The 21,997-nt window shown below is 41.9% G+C and overlaps 1 protein-coding gene across 1 annotated transcript; it reads right to left on the bottom strand.

The window, feature by feature from the left end:
- Positions 1–14,987: 14,987 nt before the first annotated feature.
- LOC119329140 (SKP1-like protein 1) lies at positions 14,988–17,289 on the bottom strand. The gene is made up of 2 exons (XM_037602138.1): positions 16,816–17,289; positions 14,988–15,541 (listed from the first exon to the last, which is right to left on the bottom strand). The coding sequence occupies exons 1-2, from the start codon at positions 17,158–17,160 to the stop codon at positions 15,368–15,370; spliced, it is 519 nt and encodes a 172-aa protein (XP_037458035.1). The 5' UTR covers positions 17,161–17,289; the 3' UTR covers positions 14,988–15,367.
- Positions 17,290–21,997: the final 4,708 nt, after the last annotated feature.

Here is a 21,997-nt window from a genome sequence, read left to right as displayed (position 1 = left end):
TGTCCATCTCCCTTTCTCTTTACTTCCTCTATTGAAAATATAGTATTGCTCATCTCTATACACTAGTGCAGAACCGGGCAATAGCACCGGTTTGTAAGGCCCTTTAGTGCCGGTTCGGTAATCGGCACTAAATTGTAGGCACTAAAGCCCCCCCTAGTACCGGTTCAGCACGAATCAGTGCTAAAGGGCAACCACGTGGCACGAGCCAGCTCCGTGGGCGCGTAGGACATTAGTACCGGTTGGTAACACCAACCGGTACTAAATGTTTGGGTGTGTTTTGGTTTTATTTTTTATTTTTACTTTAATTTTGTGTTTTTAATTTAATTTAGTGATTGTTTTACATTATAATGAATTGTTAAATCATTAGGTGATTAGTTTGACTGGATGCGTGGATCCTAGCTAATTAGTCATCAAGTATATGTCATATCCATATTATATATACTTGATCACCTACTTAAGTGATCGAGGTAATATGGATATGGCATATACTTGATCACTTAGCTAGAATCCATCCAGTTGAAACTAATATGCAATTTCTTTCATAAATGATATAATAACTCATCATCATCATCATATTAATTAATATAAAAACTCTTGCATCATATATATCATCACCAACGGTTTTCATAGCAAAGATATCATCGAGTTCAACATGGTAATGATATTATAAGCGTTCATAACACCACAAAAGCAAATCACTCTTTGAGATTAAGTTCAGGACGAAGAACACGGACATGAGAGGACAAGTACTAAGAGCATGAACTAGCTAATTAATCACTCCTGCTGCTCTCTCTCGGGTAAAATAGCATAGAACATGTATAGCTTTGCTGATTCATCATATTGGAGCATGCAGATGAACATGTCTCCTAATCGTGGGTTGCGCTTCTGATTGCTGCCCCCTAGTACTTCTCTGTGATCGTTCACAATTTTGCTCCAGTCTTTTACTATTAAGCATTCCTCGCTATTAGAAATCCTGAATGCACTAAAGTGCATTGTAGGATATATTGGCCGTAAGCTAACAATATTCATGGTACCTTTAGTCTCGATCCACTCAGGCACAACATTCATCGGGAGTCCCTATTGAAGAACATCGTATAGTAACATACTTAGCAATGAAGTTTAGCTTAAAAAAAATGTATGCAAAAGATGCACTGAGGAGAAATAGTAGAAATCTTATCATCTTTCCTAAATATATGTGACTGTAGTTCAGTACGAACACTATTGGTCGCACGTTTTGAGTACTAACATTTCTAAGTGCAGGAAAGAAATTTGTCTTGACAGCATCAAGATCCTCAAGCCATGAAACATAATGACTTGTCTCCTCGTAGTTTAGTTCAGCCCTGGGACAGTGGACGGTCCTGTCTACCAAGCGCCGGACATGTTTGCTTGATTGGAAGTAAGCTGTCAATATAAATTGAGATCTATTAATTATTCAACTGGTTCAAATAATCTCATATCGAAGACATAAATATGGTTGAGAAACTCACATAATGGTAGAACTGGAGGCGTCTGCACATCGACCCAGATGTCTCTATTACCTTCAATATCATCTTCCGGACGAATATCAAAGGTGATCACCATATCAGGCTCAAATGCATAAGCCTTGCATAGTGATTGCCAAGTTTTGCATTCAAAATAGGTGTATGTGTCTGCATTGTATAATTTGACGTTGAAGGTATAACCATGCTCGGTCTTCAAGTAAACTCTTTTTACCTCCATAGTTTCGTTAGGACTGAAACCTATCTTATTTAAAACAAAAATTCTTGCATGACAGGGGATACGCTAGTAGAATAGTGAAAAATTAAAATTAAAAGTTGAAGCAAATGAAGCATAAGTCATTCTTAATTACGAAAAAAGACTTGTCGTTGTGACTTACTATATCCACTTCGAAGTTCTCATCCAGCTTGATGCTGAAGCGTCTATCATCAACTAGAAAATTTCTGCCGCACAGGCCGCGCTGGTCTTCGCAGTATTCGCACATAATGAAATCGTGTTCATCGTCAGACGACATTCCTATATTCATATGTGAAACATTAAACACTTATTAGTTCTTCTGTTAATTCAACTAGTTCAGCTAATTAATTGAACTAATTCAACTAAGCACTTACGAAGAATATAACTAATTAATTGAACTAATTCAACTAACTAGTTCAACTAATTAATTCAACTAAACTAGTTCTATTAATTTTCTTACTAAAAATAAGGTAGCTAGTTCTATATAATAAAATGTTAATTAGATAATGAAATCTCATATAACTAAATTAAATATATATCTAACATATAATTTATATCTAATTCATCTAACATTTGACATTAATATCTAACATATGTTCATATATAGGTGAAACATTAAACACTTACTAGTTCTATTAATTCAACTAAATAAACTAGTTCTATTAATTCAACTAAGCATTTACTAAAAATAAACTAGTTCTATTAATTTCTTACTAAAATAAAGTAGGTAGTTCTATATAATAATATTTTGATTAGATCATCAAATCTCATATACCTAAATTTTCTTAATAAAAATAAACTTGTTCTATTAATTTTCATACTAAAAATAAACTAGTTATATTAATTCTGTTGGGGAACGTAGTAATTTCAAAAAATTTCCTACGCACACGCAAGATCATGGTGATGCATAGCAACGAGAGGGGAGAGTGTGATCTACGTACCCTTGTAGATCGACAACGGAAGCGTTGACACAACGTAGAGGAAGCAGTCGTACGTCTTCCCGATCCGACCGAGCCAAGCACCGTTACTCCGGCACCTCCGAGTTCTTAGCACACGTACAGCTCGATGACGATCCCCGGGCTCCGATCCAGCAAAGCGTCGGGGAAGAGTTCCGTCAGCACGACGGCGTGGTGACGATCTTGATGTTCTACCGTCGCAGGGCTTCGCCTAAGCACCGCTACAACATGACCGAGGTGGAATATGGTGGAGGGGGGCACCGCACACGGCTAAGGAACGATCACGAAAGATCAACTTGTGTGTCCATGGGGTGCCCCTTGCCTCAGTATATAAAGGATGGAGGAGGAGGAGGCCGGCCAAGGCTTGGTGCGGCCAGGATGTGGAGTCCTACTAGGACTCCAAGTCCTAGTAGGAGTCCACCAAGAGGGGAGGAAGGGAGAAGGAAGTGGAGGAGAAGGAAAGGTGGCTGGCCCCCTTTTCCCTAGTCCAATTCGGACCAGAGGGGAGGGGGGCGCAGCAGCCCCTTGGCCCTTTCTCCTCTTCCCACTAAAGCCCATCAAGGCCCATTGCTTCTCCCGTAACTACCCGGTACTCCGAAAAATAGCCGAATCACTCGGAACCTTTCCGATGTCCAAATATAGTCGACCAATATATCGATCTTTACGTCTCGACCATTTCGAGACTCCTCGTCATGTCCCCGATCTCATCCGGGACTCCGAACTCCTTCGGTACATCAAAACTCATAAACTCATAATATAATTGTCATCGAAACCTTAAGCGTGCGGACCCTACGGTTCGAGAACAATGTAGACATGACCGAGACACGTCTCTGGTCAATAACCAATAGCGGGACCTGGATGCCCATATTGGCTCCTACATATTCTACGAAGATCTTTATCGGTCAGACCGCATAACAACATACGTTGTTCCCTTTGTCATCGGTATGTTACTTGCCCGAAATTCGATCGTCGGTATCCAATACCTAGTTCAATCTCGTTACCGGCAAGTCTCTTTACTCGTTCCGTAATACATCATCTCACAACTAACATATTAGTTGTAATGCTTGCAAGGCTTATGTGATGTGCATTACCGAGAGGGCCCAGGGATACCCTCCGACACCGGAGTGACAAATCCTAATCTCGAAATACGCCAACCCAACATGTACCTATGGAGACACCTGTAGAGCTCCTTTATAATCACCCAGTTACGTTGTGACGTTTGGTAGCACACAAAGTGTTCCTCCGGCAAACGGGAGTTGCATAATCTCATAGTCATAGGAACATGTATAAGTCATGAAGAAAGCAATAGCAACATACTAAACGATCGAGTGCTAAGCTAATGGAATGGGTCATGTCAATCAGATCATTCAACTAATGATGTGATCCCGTTAATCAAATAACAACTCTTTGTCCATGGTTAGGAAACATAACCATCTTTGATTAACGAGCTAGTCAAGTAGAGCATACTAGTGACACTGTTTATCTATGTATTCACACATGTATTATGTTTCCGGTTAATACAATTCTAGCATGAATAATAAATATTTATCATGATATAAGGAAATAAATAATAACTTTATTATTGCCTCTAGGGCATATTTCCTTCAGTCTCCCACTTGCACTAGAGTCAATAATCTAGATCACATCACCATGTGATTAACATCGATAGTTCACATCATCATGTGATTAACACCCATAGTTCACATCGCCATGTGACCAACACCCAAAGGGTTTACTAGATTCGGTAATCTAGTTCACATCGTTATGTGATTAACACCCAAAGATTACTAAGGTGTGATCATGTTTTGCTTGTGAGAGAATCTTAGTCAACGGGCCTGCCAAATTCAGATTCGTATGTATTTTGCAAAATTCTATGTCTACAATGCTCTGCGTGGAGCTACTCTACCTAATTGCTCCCACTTTCAATATGTATCCAGATTGAGACTTAGAATCATCTGGATCAGTGTCAAAAACTTGCATCGACGTAACCGTTTACGACGAACCCTTTTGTCATGTCCATAATCGAGAAACATATCCTTATTTTACTAAGGATAATTCTGACCGTTGTCCAGTGACCTACTCCTAGATCACTATTGTACTCACTTGCCAAATCAGTGCAGGGTATACAATAGATCTGGTATACAGCATGACATACTTTATAGAACCTATGGCCAAGGCATAGGGAATGACTTTCATTCTCTTTCTATCTTCTGCCGTGGTCGGGCTTTGAGTCTTACTCAACTTCACACCTTGTAATACAGGCAAGAACTCTTTCTTTGACTGCTCCATTTTGAACTACTTCAAAATCTTGTCAAGGTATGTGCTCATTGAAAAAACTTATCAAGCGTCTTGATCTATCTCTATAGATCTTGAAGCTCAATATGTAAGCAGCTTCACCGAAGTCTTTCTTTGAAAAACTCCTTTCAAACACTCCTTTCTGCTTTACAGAATAATTCTACATTATTTCCGATCAACAATATGTCATTCACATATACTTATCAGAAATGCTGTAGTGCTCCCACTCACTTTCTTGCAAATACAGGCTTCACCGCAAGTCTGTATAAAACTATATGCTTTGATCAACTCATCAAAGCGTATATTCCAACTCCGAGATGCTTGCACCAGTCCACAGATGGATCGCTAGAGTTTGCACATTTTGTTAGCACCTTTAGGATTGACAAAACCATCTTGTTGCATCACATACAACTCTTCTTTAATAAATCCATTAAAGAATGCAGTTTTGTTTATCCATTTGCCAGATTTCATAAAATGCGGCAATTTCTAACATGATTCGGACAGACTTAAGCATAGATACGAGTGAGAAACTCTCATCGTAGTCAACACCTTGAACTTGTCGAAAACCTTTTGCGACAATTCTAGCTTTGTAGATACTAACACTACTATCCGTGTCTGTCTTCCTCTTGAAGATCCATTTATTATCTATGGCTTGCCGAACATCAGGCAAATCCATCAAAGTCCATACTTTGTTCTCATACATGGATCATATCTCAGATTTCATGGCTTCAAACCATTTCGCGGAATCTGGGCTCATCATCGCTTCCTCATAGTTCGCAAGTTTGTCATGGTCTAGTAACATGACTTCCAGAACAGGATTACCGTACCACTCTGGTGTGGATCTCACTCTGGTTTACCTACGAGATTCGGTAGTAATTTGATATGAAGTTACATGATCATCATCATTAGCTTCCTCACTAATTGGTGTAGTAGTCACAAGAACGGATTTCTGTGATGAACTACTTTCCAATAAGGGAGCAGGTACAGTTACCTCATCAAGTTCTACTTTCTTCCCACTCACTTCTTTCGAGAGAAACTCCTTCTCTAGAAAGGATCCATTCTTAGCAACGAATGTCTTGCCTTTGGATCTGTGATAGAAGGTGTACCCAACATTTTCTTTTGGGTATCCTATGAAGACGCACTTCACCGATTTGGGTTTGAGCTTATCAGGTTGAAACTTTTTCACATAAGCATTGCAACCTCAAACTTTAAGAAACGACAGCTTAGGTTTCCTGTCAAACCATAGTTCATACGGTGTCGTCTCAACGGATTTAGATGGTGCCCTATTTAACGTGAATGCAGCTATCTCTAATGCATAACCCCAAAACGATAGTGGTAGATCGGTAAGAGACATCATAGATCGCACCATATCTAATAAAGTACGGTTATGACGTTCGGACACACCATTACATTGTGGTGTTCCAGGTGGCATGAGTAGTGAAACTATTTCACATTGTTTTTAACTGAAGGCCAAACTCGTAACTCAAATACTCTTCTCTACGATCAGATCGTAGAAACTTTATTTTCTTGTTACGATGACTTTTCGCTTCACTCTGAAATTCTTTGAACTTTTCAAATGTTTCAGACTTATGTTTCATCAAGTAGATATACTCATATCTGCTCAAATCATCTGTGAAGATCAGAAAATAATGATACCTGTCGCGAGCCTCAATATTCATCGGACCACATACATCAGTATGTATGATTTCCAACAAATCTGTTGCTCGCTCCATTGTTCCGAAGAACAGAGTCTTAGTCATCTTGCCCATGAGGCATGGTTCGCAAGCATCAACTGATTCATAATCAAGTGATTCCAAAAGCCCATCAGCATGGAGTTTCTTCATGCGCTTTACACCAATATGACCTAAACGGCAGTGCTACAAATAAGTTGCACTATCATTATTAACTTTGCATCTTTTGGTTTCAATATTATGATTATGTGTATCACTACGATCGAGATCTAACGAACTATTTTCATTGGGTGTGTAACCATATAAGGTTTTATTCATGTAAACAGAACAACAATTTATTCTCTTACTTAAATGAATAACCGTATTACAATAAACATGATCAAATCATATTCATGCTCAACGCAAACACCAAATAACACTTATTTAGGTTCAACACTAATCCCGAAATTATAGGGAGTGTGCGATGATGATCATATCAATCTTGGAACCACTTCCAACACACATCGTCACTTCACCCTTAACTAGTCTCTGTTTATTTTGTAACTCCCGTTTCGAGTTACTAATCTTAGCAACTGAACTAGTATCAAATACTGAGGAGTTGCTATAAACACTAGTAAAGTACACATCAATGACATGTATATCAAATATACTTATGTTTACTTTGCCATCCTTCTTATCTGCCAATCACTTGGGGTAGTTCCGCTTCCAGTGATCAGTCCCTTTGTAGTAGAAACACTTAGTCTCAGGCTTAGGACTAGACTTGGGCTTCTTCACTTGAGCAGCAACTTGCTTGCTGTTCTTCTTAAAGTTCCCCTTCTTCCCTCTGCCCTTTTCTTGAAACTAGTGGTCTTGTCTACTATCAACACTTGATGTTTTTCTTGATTTCTACCTTCGTCAATTTCCGCATTACGAAGAGCTTGGGAATCGTTTCTGTTATCCCTTGTATATCATAGTTCATCACGAAGTTCTACTAACTTGGTGATGGTGACTAGAGAATTCTGTCAATCACTATCTTATCTGGAAGATTAACTCCCACTTGATTCAAGCGATTGTAGTACTCAGACAATCTGGGCACATGCTCACTAGTTGAGCGATTCTCCTCCATCTTTTAGCTATAGAACTTGTTGGAGACTTCATATCTCTCAACTCGGGTATTTTCTTGAAATATTAACTTCAACTCCTGTAACATCTCATATGCTCCATGACGTTCAAAACATCTTTGAAGTCCCAATTCTAAGCCGTTAAGCATGGTGCACTAAACTATCAAGTAGTCATCATATTGAGCTAGCCAAACGTTCATAACGTCTGCATCTGCTCCTGCGATAGGTCTGTCACCTAGCGGTGCATCAAGGACATAATTCTTCTGTGCAGCAATGAGGATAAACCTCAGATCACGGATCCAATCCGCATCATTGCTACTAACATCTTTCAACACAATTTTCTCTAGGAACATATCAAAATAATCACAGGGAAGCAACAACGCGAGCTATTGATCTACAACATGATTTGCAAAATACTACCAGGACTAAGTTCATGATAAATTTAAGTTCAATTAATCATATTACTTAAGAACTCCCACTTAGATAGACATCCCTCTAATCCTCTAAGTGATCACGTGATCCAAATCAACTAAACCATGTCCGATCATCACGTGAGATGGACTAGTTTCATTGGTGAACATCACTATGTTGATCATATCTACTATATGATTCACGCTCGACCTTTCGGTCTCCGTGTTCCGAGGCCATATCTGTATATGCTTGGCTCGTCAAGTATAACCTGAGTATTCCGCGTGTGCAACTGTTTTGCACCCGTTGTATTTGAACGTAGAACCTATCACACCCGATCATCACGTGGTGTCTCAGCACGAAGAACTTTCGCAACGGTGCATACTCAGGGAGAACACTTCTTGATAATTAGTGAGAGATTATCTTATAATGGTACCGTCAATCAAAGCAAGATAAGATGCATAAAAGATAAACATCACATGCAATCAATATAAGTGATATGATATGGCCATCATCATCTTGTGCTTGTGATCTCCATCTTCGAAGCACCGTCGTGATCACCATCGTCACCGGCGCGACACCTTGATCTCCATCGTAGCATCGTTGTCGTCTCGCCAATCTTATGCTTCCACGACTATCGCTACAGCTTAGTGATGAAGTAAAGCATTACATCGCGATTGCATTGCATACAATAAAGCGACAAGCATATGGCTCCTGCCAGTTGCCGATAACTCGGTTACAAAACATGATCATCTCATACAATAAAATTCAGCATCATGTCTTGACCATATCACATCACAACATGCCCTGCAAAAACAAGTTAGACGTCCTCTACTTTGTTGTTGCAAGTTTTACGTGGATGCTACGGGCTTAAGCAAGAACCAATCTTACCTACGCATCAAAACCACAACGATAGTTTGTCAAGTTGGTGCTGTTTTAACCTTCGCAAGGACCGGGCGTAGCCACACTCGGTTCAACTAAAGTTGGAGAAACTGTTGCCCGCAAGCCACCTATGTGCAAAGCACGTCGGGAGAACCGGTCTCGCGTAAGCGTACGCGTAATGTCGATCCGGGTCGCTTCGTCCAACAATACCGCCGAACCAAAGTATGACATGCTGGTAAGCAGTATGACTTATATCGCCCACAACTCACTTGTGCTCTACTCGTGCATATAACATCAACATATAAAACCTAGGCTCGGATGCCACTGTTGGGGAACGTAGTAATTTCAAAAAAATTCCTACGCACACGCAAGATCATGGTGATGCATAGCAACGAGAGGGGAGAGTGTGATCTACGTACCCTTGTAGATCGACAACGGAAGCGTTGACACAACGTAGAGGAAGCAGTCGTACGTCTTCCCGATCCGACCGATCCAAGCACCGTTACTCCGGCACCTCCGAGTTCTTAGCACACGTATAGCTCGATGACGATCCCCGGGCTCCGATCCAGCAAAGCGTCGAGGAAGAGTTTCGTTAGCACGACGGCGTGGTGACGATCTTGATGTTCTACCGTCGCAGGGCTTCACCTAAGCACCGCTACAATATGACCGAGGTGGAAGATGGTGGAGGGGGGCACCGCACACGGCTAAGGAACGATCACGAAAGATCAACTTGTGTGTCCATGGGGTGCCCCTTGCCTCAGTATATAAAGGATGGAGGAGGAGGAGGCCGGCCAAGGCTTGGTGCGGCCAGGATGTGGAGTCCTACTAGGACTCCAAGTCCTAGTAGGAGCCCACCAAGAGGGGAGGAAGGGAGAAGGAAGTGGAGGAGAAGGAAAGGTGGCCGGCCCCCTTTTCCCTAGTCCAATTCGGACCAGAGGGGAGGGGGGCGCAGCAGCCCCTTGGCCCTTTCTCCTCTTCCCACTAAAGCCCATCAAGGCCCATTGCTTCTCCCGTAACTACCCGGTACTCCGAAAAATAGCTGAATCACTCGGAACCTTTCCGATGTCCGAATATAGTCGTCCAATATATCGATCTTTACGTCTCGACCATTTCGAGACTCCTCGTCATGTCCCCGATCTCATCAGGGACTCCGAACTCCTTCGGTACATCAAAACTCATAAACTCATAATATAACTGTCATCGAAACCTTAAGCGTGCGGACCCTACGGTTCGAGAACAATGTAGACATGACCGAGACACGTCTCCGGTCAATAACCAATAGCGGGACCTGGATGCCCATATTGGCTCCTACATATTCTACGAAGATCTTTATCGGTCAGACCGCATAACAACATACGTTGTTCCCTTTGTCATCGGTATGTTACTTGCCCGAGATTCGATCGTCGGTATCCAATACCTAGTTCAATCTCGTTACCGGCAAGTCTCTTTACTCGTTCCGTAATACATCATCTCACAACTAACATATTAGTTGTAATGCTTGCAAGGCTTATGTGATGTGCATTACCGAGAGGGCCCAGAGATACCTCTCCGACAATCGGAGTGACAAATCCTAATCTCGAAATACGCCAACCCAACATGTACCTTTGGAGACACCTGTAGAGCTCCTTTATAATCACCCAGTTACGTTGTGACGTTTGGTAGCACACAAAGTGTTCCTCCGGCAAACGGGAGTTGCATAATCTCATAGTCATAGGAACATGTATAAGTCATGAACAAAGCAATAGCAACATACTAAACGATCGGGTGCTAAGCTAATGGAATGGGTCATGTCAATCAGATCATTCAACTAATGATATGATTCCGTTAATCAAATAACAACTCTTTGTCCATGGTTAGGAAACATAACCATCTTTGATTAACGAGCTAGTCAAGTAGAGGCATACTAATGACACTCTGTTTGTCTATGTATTCACACATGTATTATGTTTCCGGTTAACAATTCTAGCATGAATAATAAACATTTATCATGATATAAGGAAATAAATAATAACTTTATTATTGCCTTTAGGGCATATTTTCTTCAAATTCAACTAGTTCAAATCTCATATATATACCTAATTAATATCAAGCTATACTAATTCAACTAGTTCAACTTGTTCTAATTCATGTAAAATATATTTGACATTAATATTTAACATCTTTTCCATATAATTCATCTAACATTAACATTCTAACATTATTATCTACGTAATTTATCAAACATTAATCTAAACAACAGAAAATAGAAAATAAGTAAAAAACAATGTGTGTGTGTGTGGTGTGTGTGGTGTGTGTGTGGTGTGTGTGGTGTGTGTGTCTGTGTGTTTGTGTGTGTGAGTGGTGTGTGGTGTGTGTGTGTGTACGAGGGGGGCGGCGGCGGCGGGCGACGACGGGGACGGGCGCGGTGGGCGAGAGGCGGCGGCGATGGGTGCGGCGCGCGGGGGCGACGGCGCGGTGACGGCGACAACGGCTGGCGGGGGCGACGGCGGTGACGGCGACGGCGGGCGGGGGGGCGGCGGTGATGGCGACGACGGGCGGCGGGGTCGGCGAGGGCGACGCGCGATGGGCGACGGGCACGGCGAAGAAATTGGATCGAGAAGAAGTACTGGTGGTCGATGAAACTGATTTTTTTGTAAGTGCCATATATATAGGAGGGGTCTTTAGTACCGGTTGGAGGCACCAACCGGTACTAAAGGCCAATTTTCGCCAGGCCAAGGGGCGGGAAACGACCCCTTTAGTACCGGTTCGTGCCACGAACCGGTACTAAAGACCCCCCTTTTAGTACCGGTTGGAGCCACCAACCGGTACTAATGATTGTGCGCTGCCACGGCGGTGCACAATATTTAGTCCCACCTTGCCGAGCGAAGGGCAATCGCACTGGTTTATAAACCCAGCCGCGGCTGCTCCTTCGAGCTTCTCTATATAGCAGGCTTCTGGGCCTAACTAGGGCGCGCTGCCCTGTGAGTCTGCTGGCCCTTCTGGGCCTGCATTTGCACACCCTAGGTCTGGCAGGCCCACTGGGCAGCGCGCTAAACATTTTTTTTATAGTCCGGAGTTCAAATAAGTTTAAAAAACATTGAAGTGCCCGTGTAACAGATGAGTTCTCGTCCGAAACCCCGATACTCCGAAAGAATTTGTCCAGTTTGTACACGAAGTGCGCCCAGTTTTTGCCGTGACCCTCTCTACTCTTTCGCACATGCTATGCGGGTGAAATGATGATACCATGCCAAGATTCAACATTTCCAGAATTCATTTTGTAGTGATTTTCAATTTCACGGTCATTTAGCTCTCTAAACAATTAGGTAAATGACCGAAAAACAACAAATGATATCAGAACATGTTGGAAATTGATGACGTCGCTTTGAATGCTGCATACTGAACACAAAAAAAGTCCGGAGTTCAAATAAGTTTAAAAAACATTGAAGTGCCCGTATAACAGATGAGTTCTCGTCCGAAACCCCGATACTCCGAAAGAGTTTGTCCAGTTTGTACACGAAGTGTGTCCAGTTTTTGCCGTGACCCTCTCTACTTTTTCACACATGCTAAGCGGGTGAAATGATAATACCATGCCAAGTTTCAACATTTTCAGAATTTATTTTGTAGTGATTTTCAATTTCACGGCCATTTAGCTCTCTAAACAATTAGGTACATAACCGAAAAACAACAAATGATATCAGAACATGTTAGAAATTTTACGGTCTTCGTGGAGCCCTAGCCTGACCATAGCCTGACACAGCCTCATTAGTACCGGTTTGTGGCATGAACCGGCACTAAAAGTTGCCCACGAACCGATACTAATGATGCCCACCCGCCTAGCTGTTGGAACCGGCACTAATGGTCACATTAGTGCCGGCTTAAATTCAAACCGGCATTAATGTGCTTCACGTTTGACCATTTTTCTACTAGTGATATATATCTCAAAGACCAGGCACCTGGTTCCCAATTACCATTTCTTCCAAACAATGCGACAAAGTTAATTAGCAGTCGACCTTGTTGTTCATCAACCCGGGATTGTGTCTAGAGCTCATCATCATCATTTGGCATGTTACTTGTATAGTGCCACTGGCTCATACCTGCAAGTGGCACTAATTATCTAGTACTTATATGCTCTATATATACACCTCTGGCGATCACATACATGGCTGCATGACTTCTCATCATATATATATGATATAATGATAATTTGTTTAAGGGTAACCATATGACTTTAACAACTAAACTTGACCATGTCTTTTTCTCGCGGGTACAATTTTCACAAATCTAGCGCATTAAAAAAAAACCCCAAGAACATGAGGATGCATGCATGGCCCGTAGAGTTGTAGACCGTACATATGATAATCAGAAGGAAAAAAAATACTGAGATTGACCGCCCAACATACAGGAGTACCATGCATGAAAGCCAAAACTACAACTCCTGTCCATGTAATGGCATCTCCGATCCATATATCACTCGGTCAGCTATCTGTATAATATATACAAATATCTCAGTTCAGCTTAAAGATGAAATATGGCATGTGGGCTATGTAAGGCCAATATATGCGTTCAACTGGTACCAGGCTACCGGCAATCTCAACAAGGAGACCAAATTCAGAGCAAACAGTTTAATGCAACTTGTGGCGTTAATCTATTCTTATGGTTGCTTATAATTACTGCCATATGATGCATCTCCTCCGTAGGTCAAGCCGTTAATTATCATCAAGTTGGTAAGCTGCAATTTTCATTTTACGTGTATCAATCAATTCAGTCTCTAGACGGTACTTTTACCATCTGTGCCAACATCCATCTTGCTCTCATAAAAATAAATATATTATAGAACCTACTTCTCATGATAAATATTGTATTTTTGTTGTTGTTGATGCTACTATTTTTTTAGTAAACAACCAAACCAAGAAATATTTAACCAATAAAAATGCTAAAAGACCCGCATTTTTTGCCAGAGAAGTACATGATTCTACTAATACCGCTCATGTCACTCAAAAAATGTATCAATCTAGATTAATAAAGCATGTTTGTCAGTTTTCTACAAAATCATACATTCTTTTTTAATAAAACATAAAGTTTCGAGGAGTAAGAAACCAGAGAACAGGTGTGCCATGTGACCCCAAATTGCATATGTTCTTTCATCCTGTGTGATGTGGCCCCACATTCGCCACATATCCAAGTTGCGCATTAATTTTCATTTTGTCATTGGCTATTCAATTTTGTAGTCAGTTATGCAAGCTAACAATAATTATCCTGGCCAAGTTGCATCAAGAAATGACCTTGCATCCCATCTAATTAACCAACTCAATCAAAATTTTGACGAGTATACCTTTATACAGCATATATAGCTCAAATATATACTTGGCATGTACTCTCCGTCCCAATTGTCCTTTACACATGTGCATAATCTGTCGCAAATCGTTTTCTTGCAAATGCGACAAATATCGCTAACTAGCCGTTGACCTCCTTAATTATTCACATCTAGTACGTGCAAATGGTAATTATCTATCCATGCACAGCTGTCGCACCGATGGCTTAATCATGTAGTTTATCATGACCAAGACTTGTTCCTTGGATTTTCACCAATCTCTACCACGTTGACTTGTATCGACTTCATCATTCTTTTGGTTTTTCATGTAAAAATAATTAGAATGAAACTCAATTAGTCACACTCCGCTCCATGGTTTCACATGCACCTGCTTCCTAATTAACATGAATTTAAGCGTAGTATGTCACACATACATGAACATGAAGGTTGTGTGCATCTTTCGAGAAAAAAGAAACATCACACAAACATACGGCAACAATTAGTAAGGGTGCATGTATGTCCAATGATCAGAAAGATCAAAGATGAACCGCATGTATGTATCAAGCAAGGAAATTAACACATGCAGGATAACTTTGCGCGGGAATTATGAAGATACTAAATATGCTTGAGGTATATAAACACACATGTGCAGGTGTACTTAGGCTCCATAATTGATAGCACGATTGGGGTTAGAATCTAAGCTAGCTAGAGATATGTTTAGTTGCAGCGAACCAATGGCGTTGACGGCCACATTTGGGATCAGCGGAGCAGAGCAAGAGGAGGCAGAAGGGCCTCTTCATCGACAGCGGTGCCACAAGTCTACACACTCACGCCACAGCAAACAACGACAGACGACAGGGTCAGGGTTTCACACGAGCGATACCTCGGGCTGTTCGATGAAACCATTATCATGACATAACAAAGGGCGCTAAAACGCAGACATGACGAATACTAAGCATTGTTCATCCAGCACGGACAGCATCACCTACATGCTCCTCTACTCAACCGCCTCTACTCAAAGGCCCACTGGTTCTCCCTGCGGATCTCCTCCTCCTCCTCGGGCGTGAAGTCGTTCTTGATGTTGAAGGTCTTGCGGATCTCCTCCGGGGTCTTGCCCTTGATCATGTCTGCAACAGTCTGGCAGGTCAGGTCCAGCAGCCCCTTGATGTTAAGGAAGTTTGCGGCCTGAGAGGGGCCAAAGGGGCAAAAAGAGCAGCATCATGTCAGAGAGAAGCATTCATTTACAAAAACATAGCTAATTAAGACATACTACATGAATGTTTTTGCGGCAAAAAAACACATACAAAACAAGGCATGGATTCATCAATTAGATATCTATTCAAAGCCCAGAACATGGGTTCAGGTGTCATGAGTGACTAACGCAACTGGATCAAGATCAACAGTCAAAAGAAAATAACATAACTGTGATAAAACAGAGTCAGAGCTGATACTACTACATTCTTGCAGAAAAGATGATAACTGAACATATGGATAAGTTTTGGAAATTCATGCATGGGTTCAGATGACAAGCACCACTTCTCTGAACGCATTGGCAACAGTATGTATCAGCTGTCACTATATATATGGAACAGTGAAGCAAGACAGAACATGGGATCGGGGGTAAGGAATGTATGGTCTTGGATTATGTAAATGCAACATCTGAGATACCACCCTATCTAGAATGAAACAAGAAACAACATAACAGTAAGAAAACAAGTTCAAAGCAATACTACTGAAGACCTGCAGAAAAGCTCAGAATTTTACAGTTGGCAACTATCGCTTGGCACAAGAACAGGCACAATATGTGGAAATTTAGCTACCACTATGCAATGTATGTAATGTTGCTAGTACACCATAATCAGGCAACCGTGATAGATAGAAGGCATGCAAATTTGGATCCAGAAGTTTAGACAAGATAGTAAAGACATGGATACAAAGTTTGAAACAATAGTTTAATTGTGTAATTTTGCATCACTATGTAAAAAGCACAATTAACAGTGAACCAATTGCTAGATAAACAACAGCGCATATATTTATTGTTCTGTGTGTTCTGATGTTTCCACAAGTTAATCAGAGAGAAACTTGACATTCTCTACCACTCGCACAATTAACTGGCACAATGATAGTGCATCTAACAAGTTGAAATGGATGGCAATCAATTATTCCCACGTCCACAAGAACATGGAATGGTCCCTGTGTACATCGAATAAAATATCTGTTTTTCACGATATTAATCTATCCAATCTCCAGATTGCAGAGTAGGACAAGCAACAGACCAATCATGTAAACCTAACCTAATCCGCTCGAATCTAATCTGGCTCGACGACGGCGCGTGTAGCCCGTCCAATCTAATCCACGGGCAGACCAATCTCGATCCGAGCCCCAGCCCCAAAAGGGGAACAGCATCACGAAACAGCAGATCTAGAGTTTACAAGGAGGGGGGTCGAGGGATTCCATACCAGGATGAGGTCGAAGAGGGTGGCCTGGTCGACCTTGACGAACTCGGCGTCCCAGTTCTTGAGGTCCTCGGCGGGGGGCGCCGCCGCGTCGGGCGCGGCGGCCCCGGCGTCGGCGGCGTCGGCGGGCTTGGCCTGGACGTGCTTGTTGCAGTACTCGATGACCTTGGAGAGGATCTTGGAGGTGACGTTGGGGAGCGGGATGCCGTTGTCGGCGCAGTCGTCCTCGATCATGTGGCGGATGGTCTGCGACTCCATGGCGACCGCCTCCTCCACCTCGAACTCCTCCCCGTCCGAGCTCTTGAGCGTCACCATCTTCTTCTCGCCGGCGTCTCCCGCGGCCGCCATCGCCTGGATCTGGGCTGGGGGTGGGGGCGGACGGATCGGGGATTGGGGATCGGGGAGGAGACGCGGCGACGGCGGAGGAAGAGGAAAAGATGGGAGCTTTGTTTCTTGCGGTGTGGGTTGGGCCTGCTTATGGGGTCCGGGCGGGGTATTTATTTATAGGTGATTTTGGTGATGGGGGCACCACGTGGACGGATATCTTGCCTATCGTAACGTCCACAATCACCAGGAACACACACACACCCTGTCCCTGTTCATCTCCTCCGTGCCCTTCTACGCCGACCTCCGCAAGTACGTCACTGTCATCATAGATCCTCGACGCATCTCCCATGCCCTCCTCTGTCCGAGCAGTCCCACCGCCCACCATCATCACCACAACCTCTCCCTCCTCCTCCTCGCCGGCGGCGGGAAATCCCTAGCAATATGAGGAAGAGGAAAGATGGCGGCAAGGAAAGAGAGGAAAGATGGGTGCTTTGATGCTGGATCTTGAATGGGTTGGGCTTCTTTGGTCGGGTTGGGGGAATTTATTAGGGGTGGTTTGGGCAACACGTGGTAGAGTATCGTACGTCAAAAGGAAGCGAGGGCAAATAATTCATAAGCTAAATTTAGGCCGTATAGATGGATTAACCGTTGATCAAAGTTAAATCTTGGAAAATCATTGTATTTGTGGTTTCATAATTTGGCTTCTGCTTGAGCACTAGAGTTTGTCATAGGCACCGAAATTTAAGTTTATGTGATGAAGAAGGTTGTATTTATGATAACACTAGTAAAAGGTCTCGTGCGTTCTTACAGGGACATACATCTTTCTCGCTCCATCCTTCCCATGGGTTCTAATGTGGCCATGTTGATGCTCTCGATCTTCTCGAGCTAGGCATAGTGTTAGAGTTTGATGCTCCTCCTTGACTACTCTTGTGATATTCTATCCCACCATAAGACATGGGTGCTCATTCCACCGGTATAATAGTTTCGTCTGCGTGCGACAGGTGCGAAGTTGCTGAATAAAATTAGAACATCATCGTTGCCAGTAACACTCGTCCTAAGGCGAAATTCAAAACCATGGGAAACCGCATGTACTATATCAGACCCTCTCAAACCAACGGTCAAAACTATTCGAACACCTAACGGGATCCTAACGTGCAAGTCAAAAAGCCTTATATATATTCACACATATATAACCCAAATTACAAGCCAAAATCAAACAATCCAATAGCACAACTTACTACACAATGAAATATAAGAAATAGTGATGACCCGTTCACAAATTGGTGCAGGTCCCAAATGCAACCAAGAATACGCACACGATCTGGCCTCTTGCCATCTCTGGCCCTGGCCGGCTAGCATCTTTTCAAATGACTATCGGCTTTCGGATGCGAATGTCACGGTTGGCTTGCGCTAATCGACATGTGATCCAAGCTTGGGCGTTCCATCGACTCGCCGTCTCAAATTAGGTGGCACGTCTTAATGATGGCTATTGTCTATTGGTGGAAGCCGTCTGGGTTCAGTGTTGACGACCACAAAAGAGCAGTGGTGAGGACGCTCTAAGGCGCTTTGATCTAGTGCATGTGTTCGGATGATGAGGGTCATTGTTTGGGAGGTAAACAAAGAGAAGAGAGCTACATGGGCATCTCCCATGACAAAAGGTGATCCTCTGGGCCCATTAAGCTGACACTGATTTAACTAAAAGAAAGATATACAAGAACTATACAACTACTATACATCTGGGTGGGCCATAGCTTCACATGGATCTCATAAAATACGAGTGGCATGAGATCTACCGCTAGGTACCGTCACCACTCAAAATGACTTGCGTTTCTAATACTAGTCAATGTGTACGTGTAATGCACGTTAATTTGGAAGTATATTAAGTGCATGTCGATATTAAGTAGGATATTTTTGTGTGTGTTATTATGTGATTAGCATTGTATTTGGCATGAAATTAACTGCACTCTAAACGTGTTGAGTGCTCGACATTGAAGCAGCCTAGTCGTTGATTGACATGATTTGATGGCCGAGACTAATTGGATCTGCCCCCTTGGGCCTTTTTATATTGGTATAGATATAGATTTTTTTCGAGACATAGATGGTGTAGGCACTCGAAGAGAGAGGGCTCAAAGAGGATAGCCCAATGGGCTGGGATGCCTGAATTTGTGTCATGCAATAGTCCACTGAAAGATTATTCCCCATTCGCAGGCCCGTCCAATAGTCATGTGGGTCCATCATGCTGACATCTCCCACTTGTTTTTATTCCTTTTTACTCTTAAAAAAATAAATAAATATATTTAAAAAATCAGTTTAGTTAACTTTTTTTCTAAGTGTTCGTCATGAAAAATGCTCATGTAGTGTAAAAAACCACCCGCTCAACTTTTAGAAAATGTATGTTACGTTTAAAAAATGTTCACGAGTTTCAAACAGATGTATGTGACATTTTTCCAAAATTTTATACAATATACTCGTCTATTTCAAAAATATATTCGTAGCAATAAAAATGATTTCCACATTAATTAAACAATGTTCAAGCGTTTCAAAAAAGTGTTTGTGATTTTTTTAAATGTAATAAAATGTTAGCATAGTTTTCAAATAATGTAACCTCGTGTATTTGAATTATTTAACACAAATTTGTATTTTTAACACATATTAAAAATGTTAAAAAATATGTATTTGAAAAGATGAATAATGTATTTGAAAAATGTAAGATGTGTATAAATGTTTTAGTTGTATATACAAAATGACAATGAGTTTGGAAAAAGTAGACATTAAAACATATGTTTGAAAATATTTTAATCATGTATTTGAAAAAAAATAAGCATGTATATAAAAATGTTACTGATATACACAAAGAAATTTACAATGTCTATAAAAAATGGACATTTGTTCGAAATAGTAAAACAAAAACAAAGAACACCAGTGAAACCCGAATGAAGAAAACAAGGGAAACTGAAGAAATGAAGAAAAGAAGAAAAATAAATAGGGAAAAGGAATACCAAAGAAAACCACACAAAAACAGATGCAAAATAGTAAAAAAAAATCCAACAAAAACCACTGGAAAAAAAAACATGCGTGTTAGCAATAGTATGGGCCGGCGTAGTAGCACTACAACTAGAGGCAGGACCAACTTACATCTTGCAGCGTGCGAGAAGTAGCGCCCGAGGACAACGAATGTGCCGGCCAAGATTAGGAGCGAGCGAGAGAGCAGTATAGCGAGTGAGTTGTTTCTACCGCTTTTCAATTGTTTTTTTTTTGTTTTCCTTTGAAAACACAAAAATGATTATTTATTTCAAAAGGTGAAGAATATTGAATTTCAGAAGATTTATTGAAAAACCAGAACCCATTTTATAAAAATGCAAGCATTATTTTTTTCCAAAAAACGGAACGTTTTCTAAAACATTTTGTGAATATTTTTGAACATGAAAGGCAATTCCTAAAATGTTTCATCTTTCCGCGGGCCACCATGTTGGGCTTGTTAAGCCCAAGTGAGTCACTAATGAAGCTATGGTGACCAATAAATAAAGCCTGGTAGCTTTTCTAAAAAAAATAGGTACATTGTTCTTCAAACAATATTTGGTGTTTTCTATTTGAATATTCTGAAAATATGGAAATATAAATAGATTAAAGTGGACACACAACAAGTTAGATGTTTAAAAAAGTAAAAGCACATAAATGTGTAGGTTTTCACACTGTTCGTTCCTTTTAAGATTTTGTGACAAAGCCTCAAGCTTCGGATGAGATACCAACGTTTGCCAGTCCTCGGCTTATGAATGTTTACATTTTATGAAGAAAATGAGGAAGTAGGATGCTAGTATGGTAAACTAAAGTTTGATATGGTTAAGGCATATGGTCGAGTGGAATTGAGCTATCTCGAGGCCACCATGATAAAACTGGGTTTTCATCATAATTTTGTACCCTTTTGTTTTATTAGTGGTTTTGCCGTGACCTTTTGGTGTTATACAATGGCGAGAACTAAAGACTTTCCATCGAGGGATACAAAGCCATGTGTCATGCACCGAGGACTTGGCACCACCTCCCTTTGTTTTATTAGTGGTTTTGCCGTGACCTTTTGGTGTTATACAATGGCGAGAACTAAAGACTTTCCATCGAGGGATACAAAGCCATGTGTCATGCACCGAGGACTTGGCACCACCTCAGTATTGGCGAGAACTTTTTTGCCAATGGTTGTGCAAATCATTAAATTCGATTTCCCCGAACCTCCACCATGTGTCGACCTGTGGGCATGGCGTCACGAGCAGCACCGCATATATAATGCTTGTTAATTCACACACAAAAACCAACTTGTAAGAAAAAATCATTTGGCTTAGGGGCACGGCCCCCTCAACCTTGTATGTAGCCCCGCTGTTGTATATCATGCTTGTTAATTCACACACAAAAAAAGGTGCTCGAAGATCCGCCGCCACACTGGTGCCGGCGGACCCTCGCTCCCAAAGGCGAGGCAGAGGATGAAGAGGAAGCTTCCGTGTCGACGGTGGCCGGCGACACTTTTGTGGCCATGACAACACAACTTGGCAGGGCAATGCAGGCAGGCAGGCAGGGAGATACTTGTTGGATTCGATGGACACTTGAATCTTTCCTAGAGAGAGACAGAGATTTGTAGAGAGAAGATAGTTTTGGTGGGTGGGTGAGTGAGTGAGTGAGTGGCCTTGGCCTTTTGGTTGTTTGTGTTGCTCTGTTCCCTCCAAAAACCAGGAGCACCACTTCATCCTCACCTCCGCTGCCTTCCACTCATCTCCCTCCTATCCACCACCTTCCCTCCCGCTCCTTAACCTCCCACCCCTCCCCCCCGCTCACCTCCCCCGCCCCTACCCACCTTGATCGATCCCCGTCCACA

The sequence above is a fragment of the Triticum dicoccoides genome, chromosome 7A, assembly GCF_002162155.2.
Source record: "Triticum dicoccoides isolate Atlit2015 ecotype Zavitan chromosome 7A, WEW_v2.0, whole genome shotgun sequence".
In the NCBI taxonomy this organism is placed as follows: domain Eukaryota; kingdom Viridiplantae; phylum Streptophyta; class Magnoliopsida; order Poales; family Poaceae; genus Triticum; species Triticum dicoccoides.
Note: the sequence above shows the minus strand (reverse complement) of the source record. Positions and strands in the feature narration are given on the sequence as shown.